Below are 23351 nucleotides of genomic sequence, written 5' to 3' on the forward strand. Positions count from 1 at the left end.
GTTTGTACTTTGCTTGCAACTCTCCAGCCTTAAAATGATTTGCTTTTTTTTTTTTTTTTTTTTTTTTTTTTTCCAGTGTCCTACCTGCTGCCGCGTTGGTGGGGAGTGTAGGTAGCCAGGTGGGAGCAAAACGCTTTTTATTTTGTCTTTCAGTTGCTGGTGCTCGAGTAACGCACACACCCCCCAAAAGGAGCACTGCGCTCTTTCCTTTCCTAGTTCAACAGCACCACGCGCACATTTAAAGCGAGCCTGGTTCTCGCTTCGTCACTCCTAACTCCTCGCTGGGACAAAACATTGTGCTGACAGTCTCAGTTGCCCACCCAAACGCCACCCTCGCCGTTCTTCCACCGCCTTCAGGGGGCTTTGCAAAAAAAAAAAAAAAAAAAAAAAAGGACCAGTCCCACCGACCTCGGCCAGACCTCACCCCGACCCCGACCCCGGCCAAACCTCAGCCCCAGCCCCAGCTCCGGGCACCGCTCCCCCGGCCCCGCGCTGCCGTCGGGGGCCGGCCGCCTGGGGTTTAAAGCTCCCGGGGCCCTACCTCGGATGTAGGCGCACTTGCTGTCGTCCAGCGGGCTGGAGGCAGAGCCGCCCATGCTGGCGGCGGAACGCGGAGCGGCTGGGGGCTGCCGGGGGCTGCCGGGCACAGCGGCCTCGGAGCTCCGCCGCCGCCCGCCCCGCGCCGCTCCCGCAGGCGCCGCCTCCGCCCGCAGCCGGCAGCGGGAGGCCGGGCCCCGGCGGCCGGAGCCGCCCCCGGCCCCCTCGGGGGGGGGAGGCCGGCAGCACCGGGGGGCGGCCGAGCCTCGAGCAGTGCCGTGGGGTCGGGGAGGCGCCGGAGCTGGTGGAGGGCAAAGCCCGCGGGGAGCCGTTACTTGGCAGTCACTCAGGAGGGGAGGCTCGGGGGAGGCCTCGCCGCTCGCCACAACTACCCCAAAGGAGGTAGCGTGGCGGGGAGCGGTGTCTTCTCGCAAGCGCTAAGACGAGAGGAAGCGGTCTCGAGTTGTGCCAGGGGAGGTTTCGGTGGGATGCTAGGCAAAAGTTCTTCGCTGAGAGGGTCGTGGGGCGTTGGCACAGGCTGCCCAGGAAAGCGGTTGAGTCGCCGTCCCTGGAAGTCTCCAAAAGACAGGCAGCTGTGGTGCACAGTGCAGGGCACCGCAGCTCGGCTACCTGCATTTCCATGCCCCTGAACGATAATTTCAGCGTGGCTTTTTACCATACGTGACTTTCTCAGAATCGTAGTGACTGCAAGTTCTGTGTTTTACACATAAACACTTTTAATTCTACTTGCCCACATCTGTCGCCTCCTGCAATTTTTTAACATAAGTTCTGCTTAAGCTGATTGTGCATTAAGTGCATTCAAAAATTTACCACTTAGTTGATCACAGGATGATTAAAAACTTTCACATAAAAGCTTACAGTTTTTAAACAAACACTGAACTCAATTGGATTTAAAATACTGAAGACAACATGGAAGCCTTTATGCGATACCAAGTTCAGTGTTCTGCTAAACAGCATCTTCCTTAAAGCTGATGGAAAGCAACTTCAGTGCAAGTTCTCACTATTCAATGTTCTCTCTAGGCACATGCAGGTTGCACGGCAGTGTGATGGAGTGACTGCTTACCTACCCCAAGGAGACTGGCTTCATCCAGAGCATCAGTAAAGCAGTGCTTCCCAAGCCTATAAATATCTCAGCTGAGAATTGAGCCTAACACTAAAAGAACTGCACTTCTAGAGGTGTGATGTAAAGTGGAGTCTTTCATCAATGTATTTCATCGTTACGCCCTGCTCGAAGCAGAAAGGGGGCTGCTGTGGTTTGCTCATCGTGCATCTTTGAGCTGTGTGAGGAGATGACAAAGAGGAAACATGTTATGTGCTGTTGTGCATTTTAAAGGCTTTAACTCAGAAGAATTTGGCCTCCAGTGGGTGTGGCATATCTTTTATCAAATGTATTTGAGAAGCCTTTCATAATGGACAGTGACATGAAAGATGCAAGCCAGCTCCATGAGTGGAGAGGGAACCTATGGAAAATTCATGAGCCATAAAGTGGATCGTTCTGTCTCGCCATTCAGCAGATGAAAATATGCCAAATCCCAAAAGCTTAATACTCAAGAAAGATGTCAGCATGTGTACAGAATGGGAAACCTCCCTGTCTGATTACAATGAAGGTAAAAACAAAATTAAAACTGAACAGTTTTTTTAATTACAACATTTTACACTTTGGTAGTACCTGATCCCCAAGCATTTCACAAATGCTAGCTAATTAAAGACCATATTTTTCCTTTTAAGATAAGGAAATGCTGTGTTTTAATATCAAAGTTTGTACCTTAAACATCTCAAAAGATACCATGAGAAATGTGAGCAAGGTCTGGAACAGATAGAAATGGTCCTACTTCTCTACTGTTTAATAACAAACCCATCTTTCTCTAAGATGAGAAATTGGCCCTGTTAGATTTTAATCTGATGAAGCACAGCCATACAGCAACTATCAATGATAAAGTGACACTACCAAAACAAAAATACCACCAGCAAAAACAAAGCAAGCATTTTCCTTGATTTTTTCCCCTCCCTGTGAAATCCTGATCTTTGAGGGGGAAAAATCAGTTTCACTTATCTACTAAATAGTTACTTCTCTAAATAGCTGTTTTGTGTGACATCCTAAAGGGCAACGTGGTAGAGCTCTTCCATTTTACAGAGAAAGTGAACGACGGAACCAGGTGGAGAATACCCTACTGGCATCTTCTCCCAAACAAGGGAGTGAAGATCCATCTCTGGTGGCTGTTGTGGCTTCACTACGTGGTCTGGACCCATGAGGCAGCCACTGAACATACTAGAAGCACTCATACTCAAAAAAGTGCACTGCACAGTTACTAGCTTGCCTTATTTTGTATTAGCCTCCAGCTCTATTTTGAGAGAGGAAGCAGAAGGAGATTGTCTCTGTGCTCGTTCTCTCACTTCTTTATTATCTCCCTGTAGGGGGACCTGTAATGTAACCCTGATGTGACTAAGACATAAACATGACAACAAGATCCATCGCAACACGGATAGTTACACCATACAAGTAAGACACTTTGAGTGGTTTTTAGTCACGCAGTCCTTACCATGACCACAAGGCTGTTTAACTGCAGATGGCTCATCAGAGAGACCGATAAAATCTGTGCCATTTCTGGTTACTTCCCCTGCATACCAACTCTTTTCTAATTGTAACGCGTGCAAGTAACCAGTTGCTTTGACATGGTGCAAAACAGCACTTGACTGCAGCCTTTGCTTAAGAGGGAACTGCAGGGTTCATACTGTGTGTACTCTCCCACAACTTTTTGGTTGTCTCAGAAGCACAGAACCTTATCAGAACCATTTAAGTGAAATGCACATGACATCCTCTGGGAGAGAGAAGTAATTATCCAAAACTACCTTGCAAGATTTCTCCAAGAGAAAGTAGCCATTTAAGAATGCTGACCGCTGTAAGCAAAATAACAATGTGCTCTTGACAAAGAGAGCAGCAATAATAAAATCATCAAGGATATGTAATAAGTATGTATTGCTAGAGGAAATTGTTAATCATTACTGTCTGAAAGTCAAAACCAGGCTGCATATAATAAATACTAGGAAGACACATCGAAACATTAAAGGAGCCCTTTTCTCAGGTCAGTCTGTTGGGCGAAATATATTCTGAATCCCTTCCATATAGGTAACAGAAAAATATTACTCTTATAAGCTATTTTCAACGGGCTAGAAGGAGATTTTAAAATTTAGCTGGGGAAGATACTCTAACAGAATTACAGTTGGTTGGGGATCCAAAAAGTAGTATTTTGATAAAATAACCGTAAAAAAGGTAAGAATTGGACGTGCTTTAGCTACTGCTCTGGGAGGTTCAACTAGACGTTTGCATTGCTACAAATCTAAAATTTCCAGCCTTAGTATCTAAACAGCACACATCTTATTCCTCAGAAATACATACTTTTAGTGGAAAGGTAGAACACTTGGGGTAAAAAAACTCTCCTTAGTCATTGAAGAGTAAAATAGAGTACATTGTAAATGATGGCTAGGACCTTTCTGCTTTTTGGTACCTGAAATTCCTGAGGACTTAAGTACCTGGGCCTTAAAGACACTAGGTAAGCAGAACATAAGCATGCTGCTTAAGAATTGCTTCTCTAAAATTAGGAGAGTGGCAGCCTGCTAACTGTGTACACTCAAGAGAAGGTTTGTGTTCTTCTGTGTCTGTAAAGGCCCTACACTGTCTTGGTTCCCATTTCACTTGAAATGCAAACAGAAACCTGTGAACATATTCTGAGTAGGTTATACTTTTTTATAACTGAATACACAAGTTCTTAGTATGTACGGCATTTTACTAACTTGCATACTGAGATTGCTTTTTAAAAACACATTCTAAAATTGATTTATTACAAATAAACATTCTGTTGAGTATGGCTCTAGACACTCTGGTCATGGAGATGGAAGAGCAGTCTGAATACCATGTGAACTTAAACAGAAAAATCCTCTGAAACCAGTAACCTCACAAAAACAAGAGACTGCACCGTACTTTAACTTTGAAATAATTTATCCTCCAGCCTTGTGGTGAACAGTTCCCCTGTTCTTTTCTCCTTCTCTCTCTCTTTTTACTGTAGGAGCTGTTGGCCCTTTCTCCTGCCATGTCAAGAACTTAACGAGAGCTCTATTTTAATCTTGTTTTTTCGATACCAGCCTTTGAAGCTGGAGTCTGCCTTTGGAAGGCTGGAGAGGCAATGCTGTATCTAGAAGACCAGGAAAAGTAAAGAGGTTCAGTGAACCAAATACAAATGGGAATCAGTAAGAAGGAAACTCAGTTTGTTAGGATAATATGACGATGGAGTAAGGGTATCTGGGAAAGGAATGAAGTCTCTGAACAGGGCTGTGAAATTCAGAATTCTTAACATGTGATTCTCAATCTTCTTTCCTATAAATTAAAGAATGCTAGAGCTGAGAATTGCCTCTGGCTGCTGTCTAGAAATGTCTCCATTTGCCTGTCCTAGTGACCAAGTAATTTTTATTTATTTATTTTTTGTATATGCACAAATTAAAATAAATTATATGTTGAAATGTTCTTGTTTACTAAACACACAAATCATATCTGGTAAATTCAAACACCATTTCCTTGTCTTCTTAGTCACTAGGTTATGAAATCTGTTCAATGACAATGCTAGAGGTGATCCTTCCTGCTCAGCTGCCAACAGAGGCTGTATTTTAATTTGTTACGACATTCTTGTCAAAACAGCTAACACAGAATCCTTTGCAAATTCATTGTTGAGGCAAGCTTCCTCATTGTCAGACAAAATGCATGGATTTGTTCCCTCACCTTGAAACAGGGATGCCATAAGGAAACCAGTAAATAAAACCACAGCTAACTACACTTTTCACAGCTGTAGAAGGGCAAACTAGAAGGCACAGCTTAATCTGTTGATCTCAGTGGGAAGTTCACAATAAAATCTATCTGTTGTAGATCCAGTGGATTCTTTACTTCCTCAAAAGGGCAACCACATCTGCCTGCGAAAACAAAAAGAAAAGCTATGTAAGTGGTGAAAATGCATTTACAGGCTGGTATTTGCAGGAGGCTTTTCAGCACGGGCAATGGAAAGGCTCAGGTATGGTGATGTTTGGTAGATGGAGACAGGCTGAGTGACTTCCACTGCTGCCTGGCTTTGTAAAGACGAGGGAAACTTCTCATTCTATTGCTATTATGTAGGTGGCTCTACCCTGTTCGGGATGTTTGGAAATTAAAAGCCAGTATGAAATTTTATATCCAAGTTACTCCGTGTCCTGGCTGGCAGAGAGCATGATCAAACCAAATACCTCAACTGGTCCTACAGGAGCTAAAGAGCAAAACCAAATACTTCTTGTTCAAATAAAAGATGTGCCACTGTATGCATCCGACAAAAGAGGCATTCCACTATCTTTAAACAGCCTTTATTGAGGGAAGACATCAAAATTTACAAATTAGACTTGTCATTTTTCATCTTAATTAGGTAAATCATAGCATGATTCTACTTGGAACAGAAATTGTTTCCATTTGATTAACAAAGATGTGACCAAAACTTTCTTCCCAAGTGAGCTGATGTTCTCATATTATTAACTATCCTTCAAAAATACAGCAGGCATGTGCTGCAGAAGCTGAATGATCCTGCAGATATGATTAATGAAGGAGAGGACTAAATCCCCATGACATCTGGGTTTGCTTCTTCTGGGTACAGATGGTTTCGGTTGCCTTTCCTCCTCCCCTTCCCTCCCCCCTCACCATTCATTAAGACTAAGCACGGGGTTTAAATGTACTCTTCCTGTTCCAAGTCTCCATTTTCCATGGAGAAGCTTCTTACTGGGAGCCTATCCAAGACAGCATACATAGTGATTGAAAAGGGATTTGCTAAACCATCTTGCACACTGAATGTGTTGCAAGAGTTCAAAAGCATTGCTGATACGCAAAGAAGAGCTGAATAGTTTGGCTTTTTTCTTTTTTTTTTTTTTTCCTCCCTATCCTCAGAAGTTATTGTCTTGTCTGTTTAATTTACTCTCTAAATAAGTTATGAAAACCTTAGCACTCCTAGGTTTCTAACTGTAGTAAATGGATTCCAAAATGTTTACAGGTTCTTCTGCTCATGAAGGTGAGATTCTCGGAGCATTTTACTTTCTCATAAACCTATCCATACAAGCCTAGCTTCTGACATGGGAAAGCCATGCAGTGATAAGCCTTCACAACAAAGGGCACAATGTACTAATCATGTCAGTGGGTGAGGTGCCTGCTGATCCTTGTAATCCTGTTAGCCTTGTGCTCCTCTCCAGCTCATCTGCAGTCATGCAAGAAGTTGCCCAGGCAAGAGAAGTAGGTCTAGAGGGCAGTTCCCTCATTCCAGCACTCACTGTAGTACATTTTCTCATCAACGGCACAGAATCTGCTGCAGTACTGCTAACTGGCATATTAATTGTAACTAGTATCTTATGCTGAAGCAGGAACCAAGAATCTAAGCAAATAATTATAACCAAGATTTATTTGGGTAGTAAGATTTGGACACATAGTTCTTCATTGCTAGCTAAGAGAGCAAATGTAATGGACCAGCATATTATGTACCTCTGCACTGATTTTCTTACACTTACTGTGTCACTCTTCTGGTTGTTAATGTGGGTAACAAGTAATCCATTTCTTTATCTTGTTATCTGGTTTGTGTTTGCTCTAGCCATCATTACAGCAGTTGCTGTATCTTGCAAAATACATATGTCTGTCTGTAATACAATGGGTCACATAAGCTTTGCTTTGTTTTACCTTCTTCTATGGTAACTAAGTCTAAAAAAAAAAAAAAAATAGAAAAGAGAAAGAAAAAGAAAAGACAACTCCTGTATTACTGCTGTGCAATTTAGGTACACATGTAAAGCGCGTGGCCAAGCTAGCAATGTTGTTTATGTTTCTTTTAATGCTAATTTGTATAGTACCAGACACAATGGTTTGCTGTAGTAGCTCTGAAACATATAGTTTTGATGTGCAGAATTCAGAAAGTATCTAATATTTCCTTTTGGTCTAAATGGTGCATTTCTATATGCTAATGATCTATTTACAACGGAAAAGCTCTATCACTATCAAGACTTTTTTTTCTTTTTTTTTCTTTTTTTTCTTTTTTTTTTTTTTTTAAGCAGATTAAATATCTGTATTTATTATGCTTTTATTGGAAAGAATAATACTTAAAATTTGCTCGTTTTCATACACACACATCCATCATTGCAACTCCAGTATTTTTGCTGTACAGGGTAAGAACATACTGGCACATCTAAGTGCAATAAAGCTGTGCTCTTCAGGGAAAAAAAAAAAAAAAAATCTTTTAATGACTTTTTTTAATTTTTTTTGCAGAAGCCTCCATTCTCCTGTTTATCTATGCAGTGTAGCTTTACCAGATTGGTTATGACCACAGTTGGTTGCAATAATGTTTGTAATTGCAATGCAACCATTGCTTTTCCTTCCTTTACCATTTCACAATAAAGTTAGTATTTCAGTAGGCACTGGAATCCTCACTGTCTGACATGAGATAAAATAAAAACCTTCCGCGATTCCAACTTACTTTGAAACATAATGATTCGGAGTATTATCATAGATCAGAGAAGAATCTAGGTTGGACGGGACTTCTGGAGACCATCTGGCCCAACCTTCTGTTGGAAAGATGGCTGTTATGTTGTCCAGGGCACTGCTAAGCCAAATCTTGAATATTTCCAGTAAGGGAAATTCTACCAATTCCCTGGGCAACCTATTCCAATCTTTAATTGTTCTCACCATGTAACTTTGTTTTACTTATACCCAGACAGAATTTCTCCTAGAAGCAACTTGTTTGTATTAGACTTAATGTGTTTTCTCTTGATGTGGTCAGATAAGCAAATTAGCACTTGCCTGTCTAAATAACCAATAAAAGAACCAGCAGTGGCCTTGTTTTATTTCTGATGATGTCATGCCAAATATATAGTAACTGAACTACCTCAAGGCTAGTTTTTGTCCAAGTCAAAAACAAAAACTAACAAACAAACAAAAAACTTAAAATGCAGCCATAAACCCTCTTCTTGCCCCTTTGCACAGCCTCCATAAGTACTGGATAGTCTTGAAGTACTCTGTCAAGTACTTGGGAATGAAGGAATTAGGCAGGAGGCCACCCCATTTTAAAAGTTTTTCTAGGACTTTGCCTACACATTATAATCATGCTCTAAGTGCCCCAGCTGCTGCCTGAAGGACTCTATTTGACTCTCATTTTGTGCACTGCTGTAGACTCAAAGCAGAATGCAAATCTAATCTTGTAGTTCTGCCAGCAATTACCTGGTACTTGGTGCACTGCCCAGAATAAAATCTTGCAAAATTTTAGACTCCAGCGTCCATTTCTCTGGCATATTACTATAGCTACTTAAACAATTGCCAGAGAGAGAGCGGATAAAAATGTTTAGATTATGGAATGAACATGTATAATGGTTTGGCTACAGTCCCCTTCTATTCCCCCAAATATGTGAAAGAATAACAAGAGGAAACACTAAAAAGGACCAGCCATCTAAACAAAGCTTGTGAGGTCAAACTCTCACTTGTGCCTCTTTCTTCTTGTTATCACTGCTAGCCACTTTGCTGCTTGCTCCCAGCTGAGGGCATTGGTAGCATTGTTAATCCAGGGACAAAAACAAATGGCAAGGAGAGATTTCATGGGCTCCTGGTAATATTTTGAGTCATTCGTAGTCCTGCATTGTGCAAAATGAAAATCCTCTGAAAACGAGGAAACAGAAACTGAAGTACCTGCTAGGCAGCCTTAACTCTGGTCCCCATCACGGGCAGTTATCACTAGAGTGAGCTGCACAGATGACAACTGTGCTGGCTATGTTTAGGTGTAGCTGCAAGGAATGGTGAGGAAAAGTATTGTATTAGCTTGGCAAGACTGTAATTGCAGCTTTGAGGGAGCCAGTGGTGAAAAAGATTCAAAGAAATGAATTCTGAAGATTTTTACTAGTGGTGCACAAAAGACTTCTTTACAGTAGGTTTTCATAGCAATAAAATAGGAGAGATGTTTGAGTATATAAACTTAAAGATAGCCCAGTGAAAGCTTTATGTCAAATGCAACCTATATAAACACTTGAAGGACTGTGAAAGTCCACCAAGCATGAAGATGTTTATAGGAAGCATGCTGTGTTTGAGGACAGGTAGAAGTAATTGCTGTTCAGCCCAGTTCATGCATTCTGGATTTGTCATTGCAAAAGGAGTTGGTAGACCCTGTCTGACAGTGCTCCAGTGTCCTCTTTCCTGAATGGTTCTGCTGTCTGCTGAGTGCAGGCACCTTCTGCTGGTTGCAGCTCTGAAAATGAACAGAGCTGAAGCTGTAACCTAGCTGCATACAGCCTAATTCAATATCCTGGGAGTACGGAGAGCCAACTCTGACTGTGCTGATTTAAGTCTTTGCAAACAAAACTCTGGGATTTTTCTAGTTTCACAAGGAACCAATTCAGGGTAGAGACTGGTATCACATGGTTGTAACTGAGGTACCAGAGTGACAGTAAAAAATAAAGGAATCTGTAGAGTTTCTACCGAGTTTGCTCTCACATTTCTATTTAAAGTGGAGTGGCAAAGGCCATTCTTCTGGTTGAACAAAGGCTGGAAGGGTTGGCACGAATGCAAGAAATCATACTTTTTGGTCAATGCTCATATGTCTTAACTGTTACAATGAATGTTGCATGCAGTAGCTACCAAGTGTGGATGTTTGGCTATCCACCCTACCCCACTGAAAATACAACCTATGCCTAGATTTCAAACAAGCTGTTCCCCTCCCTGTTTTATTAAGATGTTAGCACGCTAAAAGTACTCCTTGCTATCTGGCGCCCTCTCTCGTTTACTTGTGTAGGCTGTTCTGGCTGGAGAGAGTATCTGCCCGCGTCCTCCCACTCCTCTGGTAAAGCCCTGCAGTACAAAAGTCACTCTTAACCCAGCAAACCTTACCTTCGTATTTTTCAGATACTTAAGTTGTGCCTTCTCATTACACTCTGAAAGGCTTCTAGGCAACCTTAACTTTGTTAATGTATAGTTATCAGGCAGTTGTCTTTACAAAGCGAAATTATACCTAGTATCATCAACCTACCATGGCCCAGCTCCCTGCTGGTTGTCTGGCTTATTGACAATAATTACCATTGCTACAAAACGCCATGACTAGTATTAGTGTCTTTACCTCCTCAACGTAATTCTTTTACCTCTTCTACCTTTTCCCTCACAGAGTCAACTTCATCTGAAGTTGAAGCCAATCGATTTGAGTCTCACTGCATCCTCACCACCATCGCACTGCCTTCAGCCTTTTTGTTACTCCATTTCCATGGCAAGGCAGCAATAGCTAAGCAGCAGTGATTGAACCTGTGCTCAGCAGAAGCAATGAAAGGAGACATTTTGTGTCACTGTTCTGAACTGAGAAAATTTGTACAGAGGGATGATTGCATCTTCAGTAGAAGACGTTCAGAGATGTGACTTGACTTCTGCCTCCTAATAGCAGACCATCAGGTCATCCAGCTGAGATTATAGCTATCTGAAACAGTAGCTCTGAAGTGGAAAATTTGCTCCATGTATGTGTCCTCTGCCCCTGGTGTAAGTGACACTGAACCCACCTCTTTATCTGGAGATGCAAATGCATGGTCCCAAATCCCACAAAAGGCAAGGTAGGGCACAAACTCTGAAGATTTTAGGCATTCATATAAAAGGAAACAATATGGGGGTAGTAGTTAATCACCACATTTCTATATCCTCCTCTCACGGGCTGATTGCCAAATCACTTTCTCTTCTACTTCCTTCCTCCTCCTTGCCTTTTGCATATTCTGTCAAGTTGCTTGCACTGCTTCCTCATCCCTGTTCAGTGTTCCAAAAATTGTCTTTAGCATATTTTTCTAGTTTTTCACAAAAAGCTGCAAGAAACTAAAAAGGAGAGAAATTGCGTGTTTGAGAACAACACAGGGAATGCTTTGACTCCTGGCTAATGTTCTGCTGTAATTCTTACTATATTAGGTCTTGACATTTTTGAAGGCCTTTTCATTGTAGGTTTTGGATGAGAAGTATATGCCTGCCTTCAGTAAAAATTCATAGGTACTGGCTGTTCATTCTCTCTAGGCATCTGAAAAATATTTCTGCAGGGTGGCCTGTTTGATTATTCTCTGATCAATAGCTACACAATACTACAGTAAATTCTTTCACAAGAAAATATATTAAAAACTTGTTTTCAGCTGCTTTGGGGAAAAAACTGCTCTGTAGTTTCATTGCTCAAGAACTCAGCATTGCTTACTTCTTTGGACTCTTTTTTTTTTTTTTTTTTTTTTTTTTTTTTGCTGTAAACTTCCTGGGCCAGTGGTGAGTGACAGAATGAAGTCTCCTAAAAAGGCACTTGCAATTTCTGTTTGTCTGACTAACCTATGGTGTAATGTTACATTATATCTCCTAGGGGAAGAGGAGAATGTGGCTCCAAATGTTCCTTCTGGACTTAAGCATTTAAGGCCAGGATATATGCTGAGCATGGAAATTTGTGAAAGCTATTTCTATAATTGTGTTGTGGATTTAGGTCATCCCTCCCCTCAAGACCTCCTGATGCACACCAACCCACTTGAATTCTGCAAAATAAATTATTGAAATTAATGGAAAAGGAAGCCACAAAAACTTTAGAAATTGAAACCACCTACTCTCTGATATACTTCAGTAAATCTGTTCCTGAAACACAGTAGTCACTTCAGTAAAGAATACAAAAGAACGTAACAAAGCTTCCAATAATGCTTACTTTTTTATGGAAGCAAATATTTTGGTATTTATTGACAGTTTCCTTCCATGAAAACATACTTTATCATTAGTGATGTCTAGAACTCCTTTCAAACAGCATTCTGTTTGAAGCCAATTCATTAAATTGTTTCCAGGGTTTGAAGTAGACTTGTTCTAACTTTTCTTCATAAAGTGTTCTCCTTTTGCTGACAAATTATTACAAAAGAAAAGCCTGATTTTTGTGGTTCATGGAAAAAAAAAATCAATTTTCTCCCACCTGCTTCCACTAACTTCAAGGTATTTCAGAACCTCTAGCTTTGACCCTTGAGAAAATGTAAAGTTCTCAAATCAACACACGTTCTTTTTAAAAATAGGTATGACTTAATGTACCCTAGTCCTGTAGATGTGTAGGAATCATTATTTGAAGAGAATCACTCCTTCCTCTTTTCCTCCTTCCTTCCTTCCTTCCTTTCCCTTCAATTATTATATTCCAAAGCTGTGGTGGAAACACACGACAGATTTTTTTAAAACCAATCAAATAACAACAACAAAAAAACGCTAATGAAATCTGCTTTTAAGAACTTAGTTGGATTTTTGTTTTCATGATGGAATCTGTGAATCATACCTTCTGCGATTTCTCTTGCTTAACTTCCTAAGCTCAACTTCAAATTGTATTGGAGTTTATTTTTACGTGTTTGAACCTGAACAGAAACTTCAGCTTTAGCTGATTCTATACATTTAACTTAGGTATGATTCAGAGGACCAAAGCTATTTTGCTAGTTCAGTCAATTCAAAGGCATGTAAATAGAGAGAGGCCAATTCAGAATACCTTAAATTGGTGCTTAGAGCACACTGTGAGAAAAAAAATCCCATATTTTATGAGTACAAAAAAAAAAAAAAAAAAAAAAAAAAAAAAAAAGCTTCTCTGATCTATTAGTCATTCTCAAGCATTCTCCTGTTCTGCATTCATCACATCTCTCTTTTCCAGTCAGACCCTGGCTACGTAACAGAAGAGTTCTTTGGTCCTTCTAATTTTTATTGTCATTGTGTTGCCACTGTCATGTTAATTAGATTAAACCAGACTCCCACTGAGACTGTAACAATGATAATCTTTGTAGTAATCTGTCAGCTCTCTTCAAAACCACTTTCAATGGCTTTGTAAACTTGCTGCCCCCACAGACCACACTGCTAAATGTTCTGTTCTGACCATTGTTGCTCATGTACATTGCAGTAATCAATATAGAAAAACAGATTCATAACGACTGGGAGCTTGAGGCATTTCACTGATCTTTCTATTCAACTAATCACAAAGAAGTTATTGGAAATAGAATAAATTTTAACTTACTTAACGTGCACTAATATTGACAATTTTAAACTATAAAATGCAAATATTGTGGGGAGTTATCTCCCCTCAGAATTTTACAATGCCTGTACATTAATACTTATCTGTTCCTGTGTCTGAAAAGATTGGCTTACTCTGTTTTTCTCTATTTGGCCTTTAAAAGGTTTTAGCCTTTCCACTAAATGTTTTAAAGATACTAATAAATTTTGACAACTTTTAACACAGCACTACAGATCTATGGGATTCCACTTCCAAACCACTAATTTCTAAATTGATTTTCTGACAGATTCCATCTGAGGAAAAAAAGGACAATGGAAGAGTAAGTGCTGAGCTGTCTTTCTTGACTTACTGCATGCAACAAGGCACTCCTCATTATCAGACTTCTCACAGTGGGCTTCATAAATACGGGTTCTTTACAAGTGACACGGAAACCACTATAACAAATAGTCAGGTACTTCTTGCTAGCCTTCTGCCTCATTTAACTGAATCCAAAAGGTTCAGTTCTTCTGTATCCAACGTACACATGTGTGTGCAGGCACAAGCACACATCTGCTTCATTCATAGACCTCTATTAGTCATCTAATTTCTCTTCTTACTACAAGTCTGAACCGGATGTGCAAGTCTGCAGGGAAGAGGGGTAGGCTATTTTCCTCTAAATTCAGTTCTTGTTGGTCATTTGGAAAGCAAAACTCTTCCAAATAGTGGAGCCAGGTGCTTTAAAAACAGTGAACATATAATGAAGATCTCCCTCCCATACCTTAACTTCAAAATAATGAAAGGACAGGGGAGGTGGAACATAAAAAGGGAAATGATTTCTTCTTTAGACCTCTACCCTAATGCCTGCTCCTAGCACCTATCAAAGGTCACTACAGAAGCCTAATTTATAAAGGTGTTTAAAAGATTACCTGACAATTGCTATCTTTGTCATCAGTTGTAGGAGCCTATTCACAGGTCCTAAGTGACTTGACTGGGTTCACATTCACAATTTGTAGTCCAAGTGGAAATTGACCTGGGCCTCCCTGCATGGTAACTCTCTAACTGCAAAATCCTAGTTATGATGTTGGGCTGAGATGTAAGGGTGTGCAATATGTACTACCACCCCAAAAGAAATTAGATATCAGATCTATGTGCCCCAAACTCAAGGGTTTTCCACAGTATAGCAGCAGACCTGTCTTTGAGTTAAGCAGCTCCTGACATGTATGAGGAAAGAGCTGTGTTATGTTTTTCACACTTTCTTGAGGTCACTGCTGAAGATGAAATAATGGAAACAACAGATGAGTTAAAAGAAAAACCCCTTGAACTATATTTGAAACATACAGCTCTAGAGACAGTCTTGCAAAATTTACCCAGCCTCTGAAGAGCATGGCTCAATAATCTGTTGAGCTTCTCCAGTGGCAAATATTAGCCTGCACTTGATGCAATCCTGCATAATGTTAACTTTTTTTGTTTTATTGACCAGCTGCAAAGCAAGGTAAATCTGTGCTAAGGCAAATACTTTAAAATAAAGTATAAAAAGAGTGAATAAGGAGTCATTTATTTGCTATAACTGAGGCGTATGCCAGGTCTGCCTAAAACTGTACCTGTTCACCTCCCCCCCCTCCCCTTCCTCACCCCCCTGGAATTTTGCCCTCCCCTCTTCTTTACCTACTTCTGTCTTTATCCTGGACTGCCTATTTTAAAATATCCTCTTGTTCACTAGTTTTATAATGGCTTCGTAGAGATAAACACAATAAACCAAGGCATCTTTATACTTATTTCCCTTCCATATATGTTTTCAGTATAAGCAGAAAACTTCAGCAACTTCAGAAAAGATGCTCTTGGTTGGGGTATTCATTTGCAGGATTGTAGTAATAATTTCAGAGAAAGCTTTGAAAGTTTTCTTCATTTGATTTCATATTGCTTCACTTACAAATGTGACTAACTAAACTTATTAGTGCCCTACTTTAATGGGATCTCTGCTGACGCTGCAAGGTACTTCAATCCTACTGCTGTGTGATATGAAAAACTCCACAAGAGGGCACCAGATAGTTATCTGAAATACCATCCAGGAGGCTATTGTGAAAAAGCAGCTCCTTGCAACTAGAGATCAGCAGTGGTATTAACCAACTGCACATCAGGCCTTCACGATACAAACGTTCAATGGCAAGTTCAGTGTTTCTGTTGACGCTTAATTTGAAGTTTGCTGTTTCTGTTTCAAATCTCAAGGAAAGCTTGGAAGCAGGTACTGCTTCTACAGTTAGATTCTATGATGTTCTACAAATGTTGCCCCACTTCTCATCCTACTACCATGCTGTCTTGTGGCGCATCCCTAAATTATTGCCTAGAGCTCTATGATGAGAGCTATGGTCATCAAATTTGTTTTCCAGGGCACAATACAATTTTAATTTTATTTATTTATTTTGCTACAAATGAAAAGCTAATCTGTGCAAGAGACGTCTTTATTATGAGGTAGTCTCAGTTTGTAGAGCTTTTCCCCCAAACACTGCCACCTTCCAAGCTTCAGAGGACTTTGACCTCATCTTTGAAAAGTCTATCTAGTTATTAATATATATATATATATATTTCAAAATGTTTGTACAGAACTTCCCCTATGGGAAACCACATATGATAGGTGTTAATGATTCCTTACTGCAGAGGACATGACATTACAAACACGTTTGCTGAATAACCAGTTACAACTAAAGTTGATTTGCATTTCTCTCAGCCCTGAGAATAATTAGATTCTTCTGAAAGTATGTGGAAAATCTCCAGTTACTTTGGGAAAATAGGAAGATAAATATATATTATATATCTGTCCTCTCAATCCACTTGTTATAATGCAAAAGGTAAGTTAAGTAGTAAAAAAGGACTTATAGGAAAACCAGATACCACTTGACACTTAGTCTGGTTTCTGTCCTCTTTACTGCCATTTTACAGAGAAAGGTGGCTGACTGCAGGAATACCTACAGCCTAACTAAAGCGTTTTGAAAAGTCATCTAAAACAAATTTACAAGACTCACTTGTAACAATTTTGAAACAACTGCTTAAAAGCAGAAGCCCCTACATAGCACAGGAAAGAGAATTAGGAAAACAGAAATTATGTTTGTTGGTTAAATCCTAAAAAAAAAAAAGTTAATGGCAGTATGAAACACAAACATGGCTGGAGATCCAAGTCCCACTAAGTTCTGGCTCACTCCAGAACATCCTGGATATATTACTAGTGACTTGCTCTAAATACCTTAGGGAAGCACCTTTGCAAACACCAAACTCTACCTGTATTTTCTCTTTGCTGCCAACCCACACTGTGGAGTTCAGACCTCGTAATTTGGCACATTGGAAAGTAAGGTGGGCCTGAGTCATTCCATCCAGGAGTGGGAACAGAGAAATCCTGAGTCCTGTATCCCCCCTAAAATTCTCTCTTGTGGGGTTGTTTTTCTCCTGTTCTATCCTGTCCTTACTTAGAAACTGACTCATTGCTGGTGTTTTCTGGCTTCCAGCTTCTTCCTTATCATGGTTCATGTTGCACAAGTACTTTTGGTGGTAACACATACTTTGCACCTTTGGAATTTTGTCTTCCAGATTTTGCCTTTCATTCATGCCTTTGCAGGCAAAACTGTGCTAGCACAAACTAGCCCTGGCCTCTAGCTGTAACACTAGTGGGAAATGTGGTGTGGAATGGCAGGACATTGTCCCCTAGGAAGAGAAGAAAAGTTTACAAATCTTTATTGCGTGTGCCTACAGGGGCACAGAAGAAGGTCAGTGATAGTTTGTCAGCCACGCACATTCTGTAATTTCCTTCTAAAGGGAACAAATATGCTTGGTGGGAAAGTGAAGAACTTTCCCTGCCTAGAATTTATTCTTAGAATAGTTATAATAGAGTGGGATTCTTCTGGTTTTTTTTTCTAGACACATTCCTAACAGACAATTTGATTTAGCATTCAAGAGGAGCAGCATCTTTCTCCTAGTTACTTACAATAATTTATCACTTTTTTGTCCTTATCTCCTGGCCTGGGATTTATGGGAATGGAAGTATCTATTAACACTTCATCTTTCAGAGACTGGATTTTGAATGTCCATTTAGCTACATGGAACAGGGCAGCCTACACAACATCCCAGAAGTAGAAGAAAACCATGTGTTCAGCACATCGCTCTCACTGCTTGAAATAAGCTGAGCAAGGGGAATACTCTGCTATCAGAGTTGATATCATTACTGAATCGAAACCAAAATGTTTACTGTACTTGGAAAATACCAGGCAGCTCCATTCACTTGTTAGAGTCTATACCAGAACACAATGTGTTAGCAACAGTAAAGTCACACCTATGTTAGAGCACCTAAATGGCTGCAAATACTGTTAGAAAGGTACTACTTGGGGCAGCACATTTGATTTTTGTTGGCAGCACATGCCAGAAAAAAAACACACATTGCCTTTGTAGTGGCTAAACAATGTTTCAGATAAAATCAATTAATTATCTTCTCTTACCATATTTAAGGGATAAAGGAAATGCCTGGATAGCGTTCCCAGCAAAATAAAATATCTTTAATAAGCTAATTACATGATTAAATAATTACTTTGTCTCCCTGAATTTCTACACCTGCTAACATACTGTCTTAAATATCAAGTTCAGAATTAATACCTGCCATTAAGTGCATGCTACCTCACCCCAGAAGTCCAAATTAGGCATGTCTTTACAAAGAATACTTTTCATTATCCAGCTTTCTTATGTCAGACAACCACCTTAATCTGTATTAAAGACATTTCACAAACTAAGGAGACATAAAATGTCTACTCAAAGTATGAATATTATGAAAGCACTGCATATTTTCAAGTACCAGCCCTAAGGCTACAGATTTTATAAATACATCTTTTTCAGTTTAAGCGAGTTTGGTATTTTGCCTTTTGAAATATTTAAGAATCTGAATTTCATGTACTAACTTTCTTGCTTATATGCCATTTCTGTAATTTGGAGGTTTGCTATTTTGAACTTTTTTTTTTTTTTTTTTTATTGACAAAATCCTTTTATCATTGCCTGAAACTTAATTTTATGAAGTAGCAAACATCTTTCCTTTTTGATACTGCTCCTGAAGTTCTTGGCTAGTTGTCACTTAGGATTTTACTTTGCTGATATGATTACTTTCAGAAGCACGCAGTTCAATCATGTCATGAAAACAGTGGCTGGAAAATACAACATATTGCTGAATTACTACCAGTTACTGATACCACTGTACTACGGTTATTTCAGGGTTGCATAATTGTTTGTCTTGTACCTACGCTGGAATGGTTCATGCCTGTTCCAAAGCTATTAGACTATAGTGTCCATTAAGAATTGAGGTCATTTCTTCCTTTTAAGAATTGAGATGATTTTTTTTTTTTTCCCTACACTCTCATCTTTGCCTTCTTATAAGTAATCTGCATTAGATAGTTTGGCCTGACACTCACCATCAAAGCTGGTGAAAAATTTGACGCTCCTGATTGCTCAAAGTCTGTTGCCATTCTGCACACTGCATAAGAAGTGCATTGCAGTTGATTAAGGACATGTTAGGGTCAGGTGCCTCAACATATTCAGGAAGCATTGAAGAAGACAAATGTTTCATACTAAACAAGATCCACTGTATTACTATCTGCTCCCATCTCTGCTACCTCTAGCTTATTCAGGACTTACAAACCACTGTTTTTAGAGATAACTTTCCCTCTGATTGCCACTGAATCACCACTGATTGCCCAAATGCTGGCTATATACTGGTCTTGAGTGACCTTTTTTGAAAGCAAGAGCTATATAGTGGGGCCTGAATAGTGAAGATCCTGCATTGCCTCACACAGAACTTCTTTTCCAAATGAACAAAGCAGATAGAATCTGTAATCTGTGCAACTTAATCCTTAAATAATATGGATTCTGCTACAATTCCCATTTATGCACATTACTTTTGTGAGTAGATAATGTGCCATGTTCCTTTCCTTCACAAATGTTTTTGTCTACAAGTCTTAAAGTCACTGTCTTTTCAAAGTTCTGAGAAATACTTTAGTGGGGTATTATGTTTCCTATGAATCATGGAAATTAATCTAGATTACAGCAGAGCTGATCTTTTCTGTCACACAATGAATTATTTTTGAGGCATACACAAACAAGTGTCTAGAACACGTGACCCACTAGTGAAACAGACAAAGTCTATGGCTCTGGATGTTTAGTACTGCTCAACATAACTTACCAGACTGTTAGCAAGTATATCCAAAGTAACTCCTTACACTTATCTTCAAGATGTTCATCCAAACATTGCATAAAGTGACATAACTTCAGCCTTGCTATGAAACATACCCCCAATCACTGATCACTCTGGGCCTATTAAACCCATATACAGCCAGAGAGCCCTACTTCAGACACAACATCTGTATGAAAGCGAATTTTTATTTAATGCGTGGGCATAATTCCTTCCTTTACCATACATTTGTGCTGCTCTTACGTCCAGTGAAGAGTCTTTACTCTGGATTTCTACTGGATGTTTTCACTGAATTCTTACAGCCCTAGCAAGAAGCCACACTGCAACAACATCACATCATTGGCACACATGGATCTAGTTGTGCTTGTCAGTTCAAGATATTGTCAAGCAAATGTTTATTCTTTAAGTATCTTAATTTAGCATTGAAGCTGGAACACAAAGTTTTCTTGTATCCTGAACTTTCTCTAGAATGTGGTCTGTCACAACACAACCTGTGCTGAGCAATCTTCTTTAATGTCACTCTTTTATCATTCATAGTATCAAGTGTTTTTCATTGTTAACTAAGATCAAACAACTTGTTTGCCTCTGCTTTTATTGCAATGAAACTAAATTTTAAATTGTAGCAAAATGATGATTCTGAGCCAGTGTTGGTTCAGAGGAACAACCTCAGAGCCCTTTCTTCATTCCTCTGTTCTTTCTGATTAGATCCTTTGTATACAATCTGCAATGAGCACAAAGGGTAAATGTGTCAGAAATTTCTCTTGCCCTGTTTAGCAGGGGCAGCCAGCAAAGGAGAAAGGCTGATTTTACCAACGTGAGGGCAGACAAGACTCTCAGCCTACCTAGGGCACCACCAATTACCTCACCTCATTTTACCAATCCACCACCTGTGTATTTTTTCCTCATTGTCATTTAGTTATACGCTCATTTTTCCCCAGTGTAATGCACCAGCAACCTAACACACCAATGTGGACATTTCCTACTTTCTCCCACATTTTATGTGTTACTTACAGTTCTCTGCCTCCAGCCTTTGAAAATGGGAGTACTTTATTTTCCATTTTCTTCTCTATTTATACTAGTTTCTAAAAGGTAGTGAATGGATGACCTTCAATCACTTTAACAGGTAATAACTATTTTACCTGGAAGGAGGACATGGAAACAGCATGTCTCGGTTGACTGGGGTAATTTTCTGTACTATTATTTTGCTGCTACAAGGAGCATGAGAAGAGTTCCCATTACACAAGGAGCACTGGAAGTCACAAGCTGATGAAAGCTATATAACCTATCACGCAGCACATTTTTTTCTACCTACTACAGAGAAAGCTGCAAAGAACAAACACAAAGAAGAAGGCTTGAAATACAGTATTATTCACGTCCTAGGCTTCCTTGTCTGCAATGGGAGAACAGAATCACAGATGGTGGCATAACGTGGGCTGGAGGGGACCTCAGGAAGTCCCCGTCCACCCTCCTGCTCAAAGCAGCTCAGCTCTGGGGTCAGATCAGGCCGTTCAGGGCTTGAGCCAGTTGGGTCCTAAAAACCCCCAAGGTAGGGGATGGCTGAGTGTATCAGGGCAACACGTGTGCTGCTTTTGTGTCTTCCTCATATTCTGTTCAATCATTCTTGTTTTATTTATTTATTTTTTTTGCACTCCAGTTTAGTCACACCTTTCTTGTAGTGTGGCCCTAGAACTGGACACTGTACCTGGATGCTTTTTAATGACTGCTAAACAGAGGGGGAAAAATTCCCGACAAATGTCTTGCTCACACCATGCAGGGTGCTGCTGCCCTCAGTGCTGCCAAGGCTCTGCAGGCTCCCCATTCCCACACTAAGCAGGGTATTTGGTATGGAGCAGAACTGTGTATCTACACCACATATTTCCCCTGAACAGGAAACCTCTTCATGTCAATGTCTTGGCAGACTAACAGCCTGCACTTGAAAAGTATACAGCGGCCTTTTTTTTATTTTGTTATTATTAAACACCCTTAAAAGTACTGACAATACTGTGTTGCAGAGAAGATCCAATGCACTGTTATGAACTGGTAAATATGACAAACATAAACGACAATCAAATAAATATTCTTATAAATATGGTGACCTGGATACCACTGACATAACTGATTAACTGTGCTGAATTTCTTTTTGTCTCCCTTTATGCCAATTGCTTTTAAAAACGCCTGGCTTTTTTTTAAATTTACGTGCCACTGTATACCCCTGGATTTTACCAGATACTTCCAACATACCTCACGCTCCATCTTCCTTTGGAGATCTGCCTTCCATGAAACTGTGTGCTTTAATTTTGCCAATCTTATTTTTGCAACATACAATTCATTTGGCTTTTTTCATCTCAGACCAGTTTTACCAATGGCCACACATTAAGACATGAGCTAATCCACTCACCCAAGTACTGAAGACCCTAAGCGAGCAAGGCAGTTTCTATGAATGATGTTTTCTGGTGTAGCTTCCCTGAAGTCTTCCCTTCTTCACTGCTGATGAACAGCTGAAACATGAGAAAAATTTCAGTTATTGATTCTGACCTGTTGCATTCTAAATAGAACTGATCAAAATCTTTTTTTTTTTTTTTTTAATCTTTCTATACAGCTTTTGAATTTCAACTTTAAAAAGCCCAACCTAGCTCACTTAATAAGAAAAAAATATCCAAAAACATGTCAGGAACAAAGACAACTGTTAAATCCATCCCTATCTTACTGGCTGTGAGATTTAGTGGAGAGATTCGATCGCACTTGGAAAATGGAGAGGTTCTTGTTGGCCACCTTGCCAAGCAAGCCCTTTGGGAGGCTTTAGTTATACAGGCTGCTGTGTTGGTCACAAGGAGTGTGGGGGAGTAAGAGCTGCTAGGTAAAAACGTTTGTTTACAACCACCAGGAATAGCCTGGTTTGTGCCAGAATTTCTTAAAAATAAGAAGTTTTGCAAAGAGAGAAAAAATCCCAGCCAGGACTTTACCTGTTCATATGCCAGTTGTGCAGCCGTTGACTGTAAAACTCAAGGAAAACTTAAAGCGTTTGCAATACCCCATATTGAGCAATTCTACGTTATTTTGTAGCATCATTAAAGACTGAAGCATGGGCTTATGTCTCACGAGAGGAGCTCTGCCCGCTTTTTGCCTTCACCAGGCTCAGGCGCACTACGCGAGGTGCGACCCTCTGCTCTTGCCTTAACGCAGTTAACGACGAGACCGGGGAAGGCGCGGTGAGACACCGTGCGCTCCTGAGAGCCATCCCCTTAATTTACCAGACGCTAAAACGCCGACACCCCGAGACAAATAAATGCCTGTTCCCGACTCGCTGCCGCAGAGCGGGTCGGGGCTTCGAGGAGCACTTCGAAGCCCACCGGGGCGCGGCGACAGCTCCCTCGGCGCCCGGCTGCCCCCGTCCCAGCTCCTCAGGGGGTGGCAGCAGCCCGGACCCGCTCCCCGCTCGCGGTGGGGGAAGCCCCCGGGGCTTCGCACGGCTGCAAGGCGGGAGGGCTGCGGGCTGAGGTAAGGGAGGGCGGGGACGGCGGGCGCCCTCTGGGAGCGGCGGTTACGGGCAGCCGGGGCCGGGCGGC

General features: G+C 40.6%; 1 protein-coding gene and 1 long non-coding RNA gene across 2 annotated transcripts in view; both read right to left on the reverse strand.

The window, feature by feature from the left end:
• The window catches only part of NIBAN1 (niban apoptosis regulator 1), a 65303-nt gene extending 64641 nt beyond the window's left edge, over nucleotides 1–662 (reverse strand). The window contains exon 1 of the mRNA XM_032191963.1: nucleotides 542–662. Coding sequence (XP_032047854.1) covers nucleotides 542–596 — 55 coding nt within the window. The 5' untranslated portion in view covers nucleotides 597–662. The remainder of the gene's footprint in view (nucleotides 1–541) is intronic.
• A 2796-nt stretch (nucleotides 663–3458) lies between these two features.
• LOC116492009 lies at nucleotides 3459–23179 on the reverse strand. Its single transcript, XR_004253545.1, has 3 exons — nucleotides 22749–23179; nucleotides 22184–22283; nucleotides 3459–5517 (listed from the first exon to the last, which is right to left on the reverse strand). It is a non-coding gene; the product is annotated as an uncharacterized LOC116492009 (long non-coding RNA).
• Between the last annotated feature and the right edge of the window lie 172 nt (nucleotides 23180–23351).

The sequence above is a fragment of the Aythya fuligula genome, chromosome 8 (assembly GCF_009819795.1).
Source record: "Aythya fuligula isolate bAytFul2 chromosome 8, bAytFul2.pri, whole genome shotgun sequence".
Classification (NCBI taxonomy): domain Eukaryota; kingdom Metazoa; phylum Chordata; class Aves; order Anseriformes; family Anatidae; genus Aythya; species Aythya fuligula.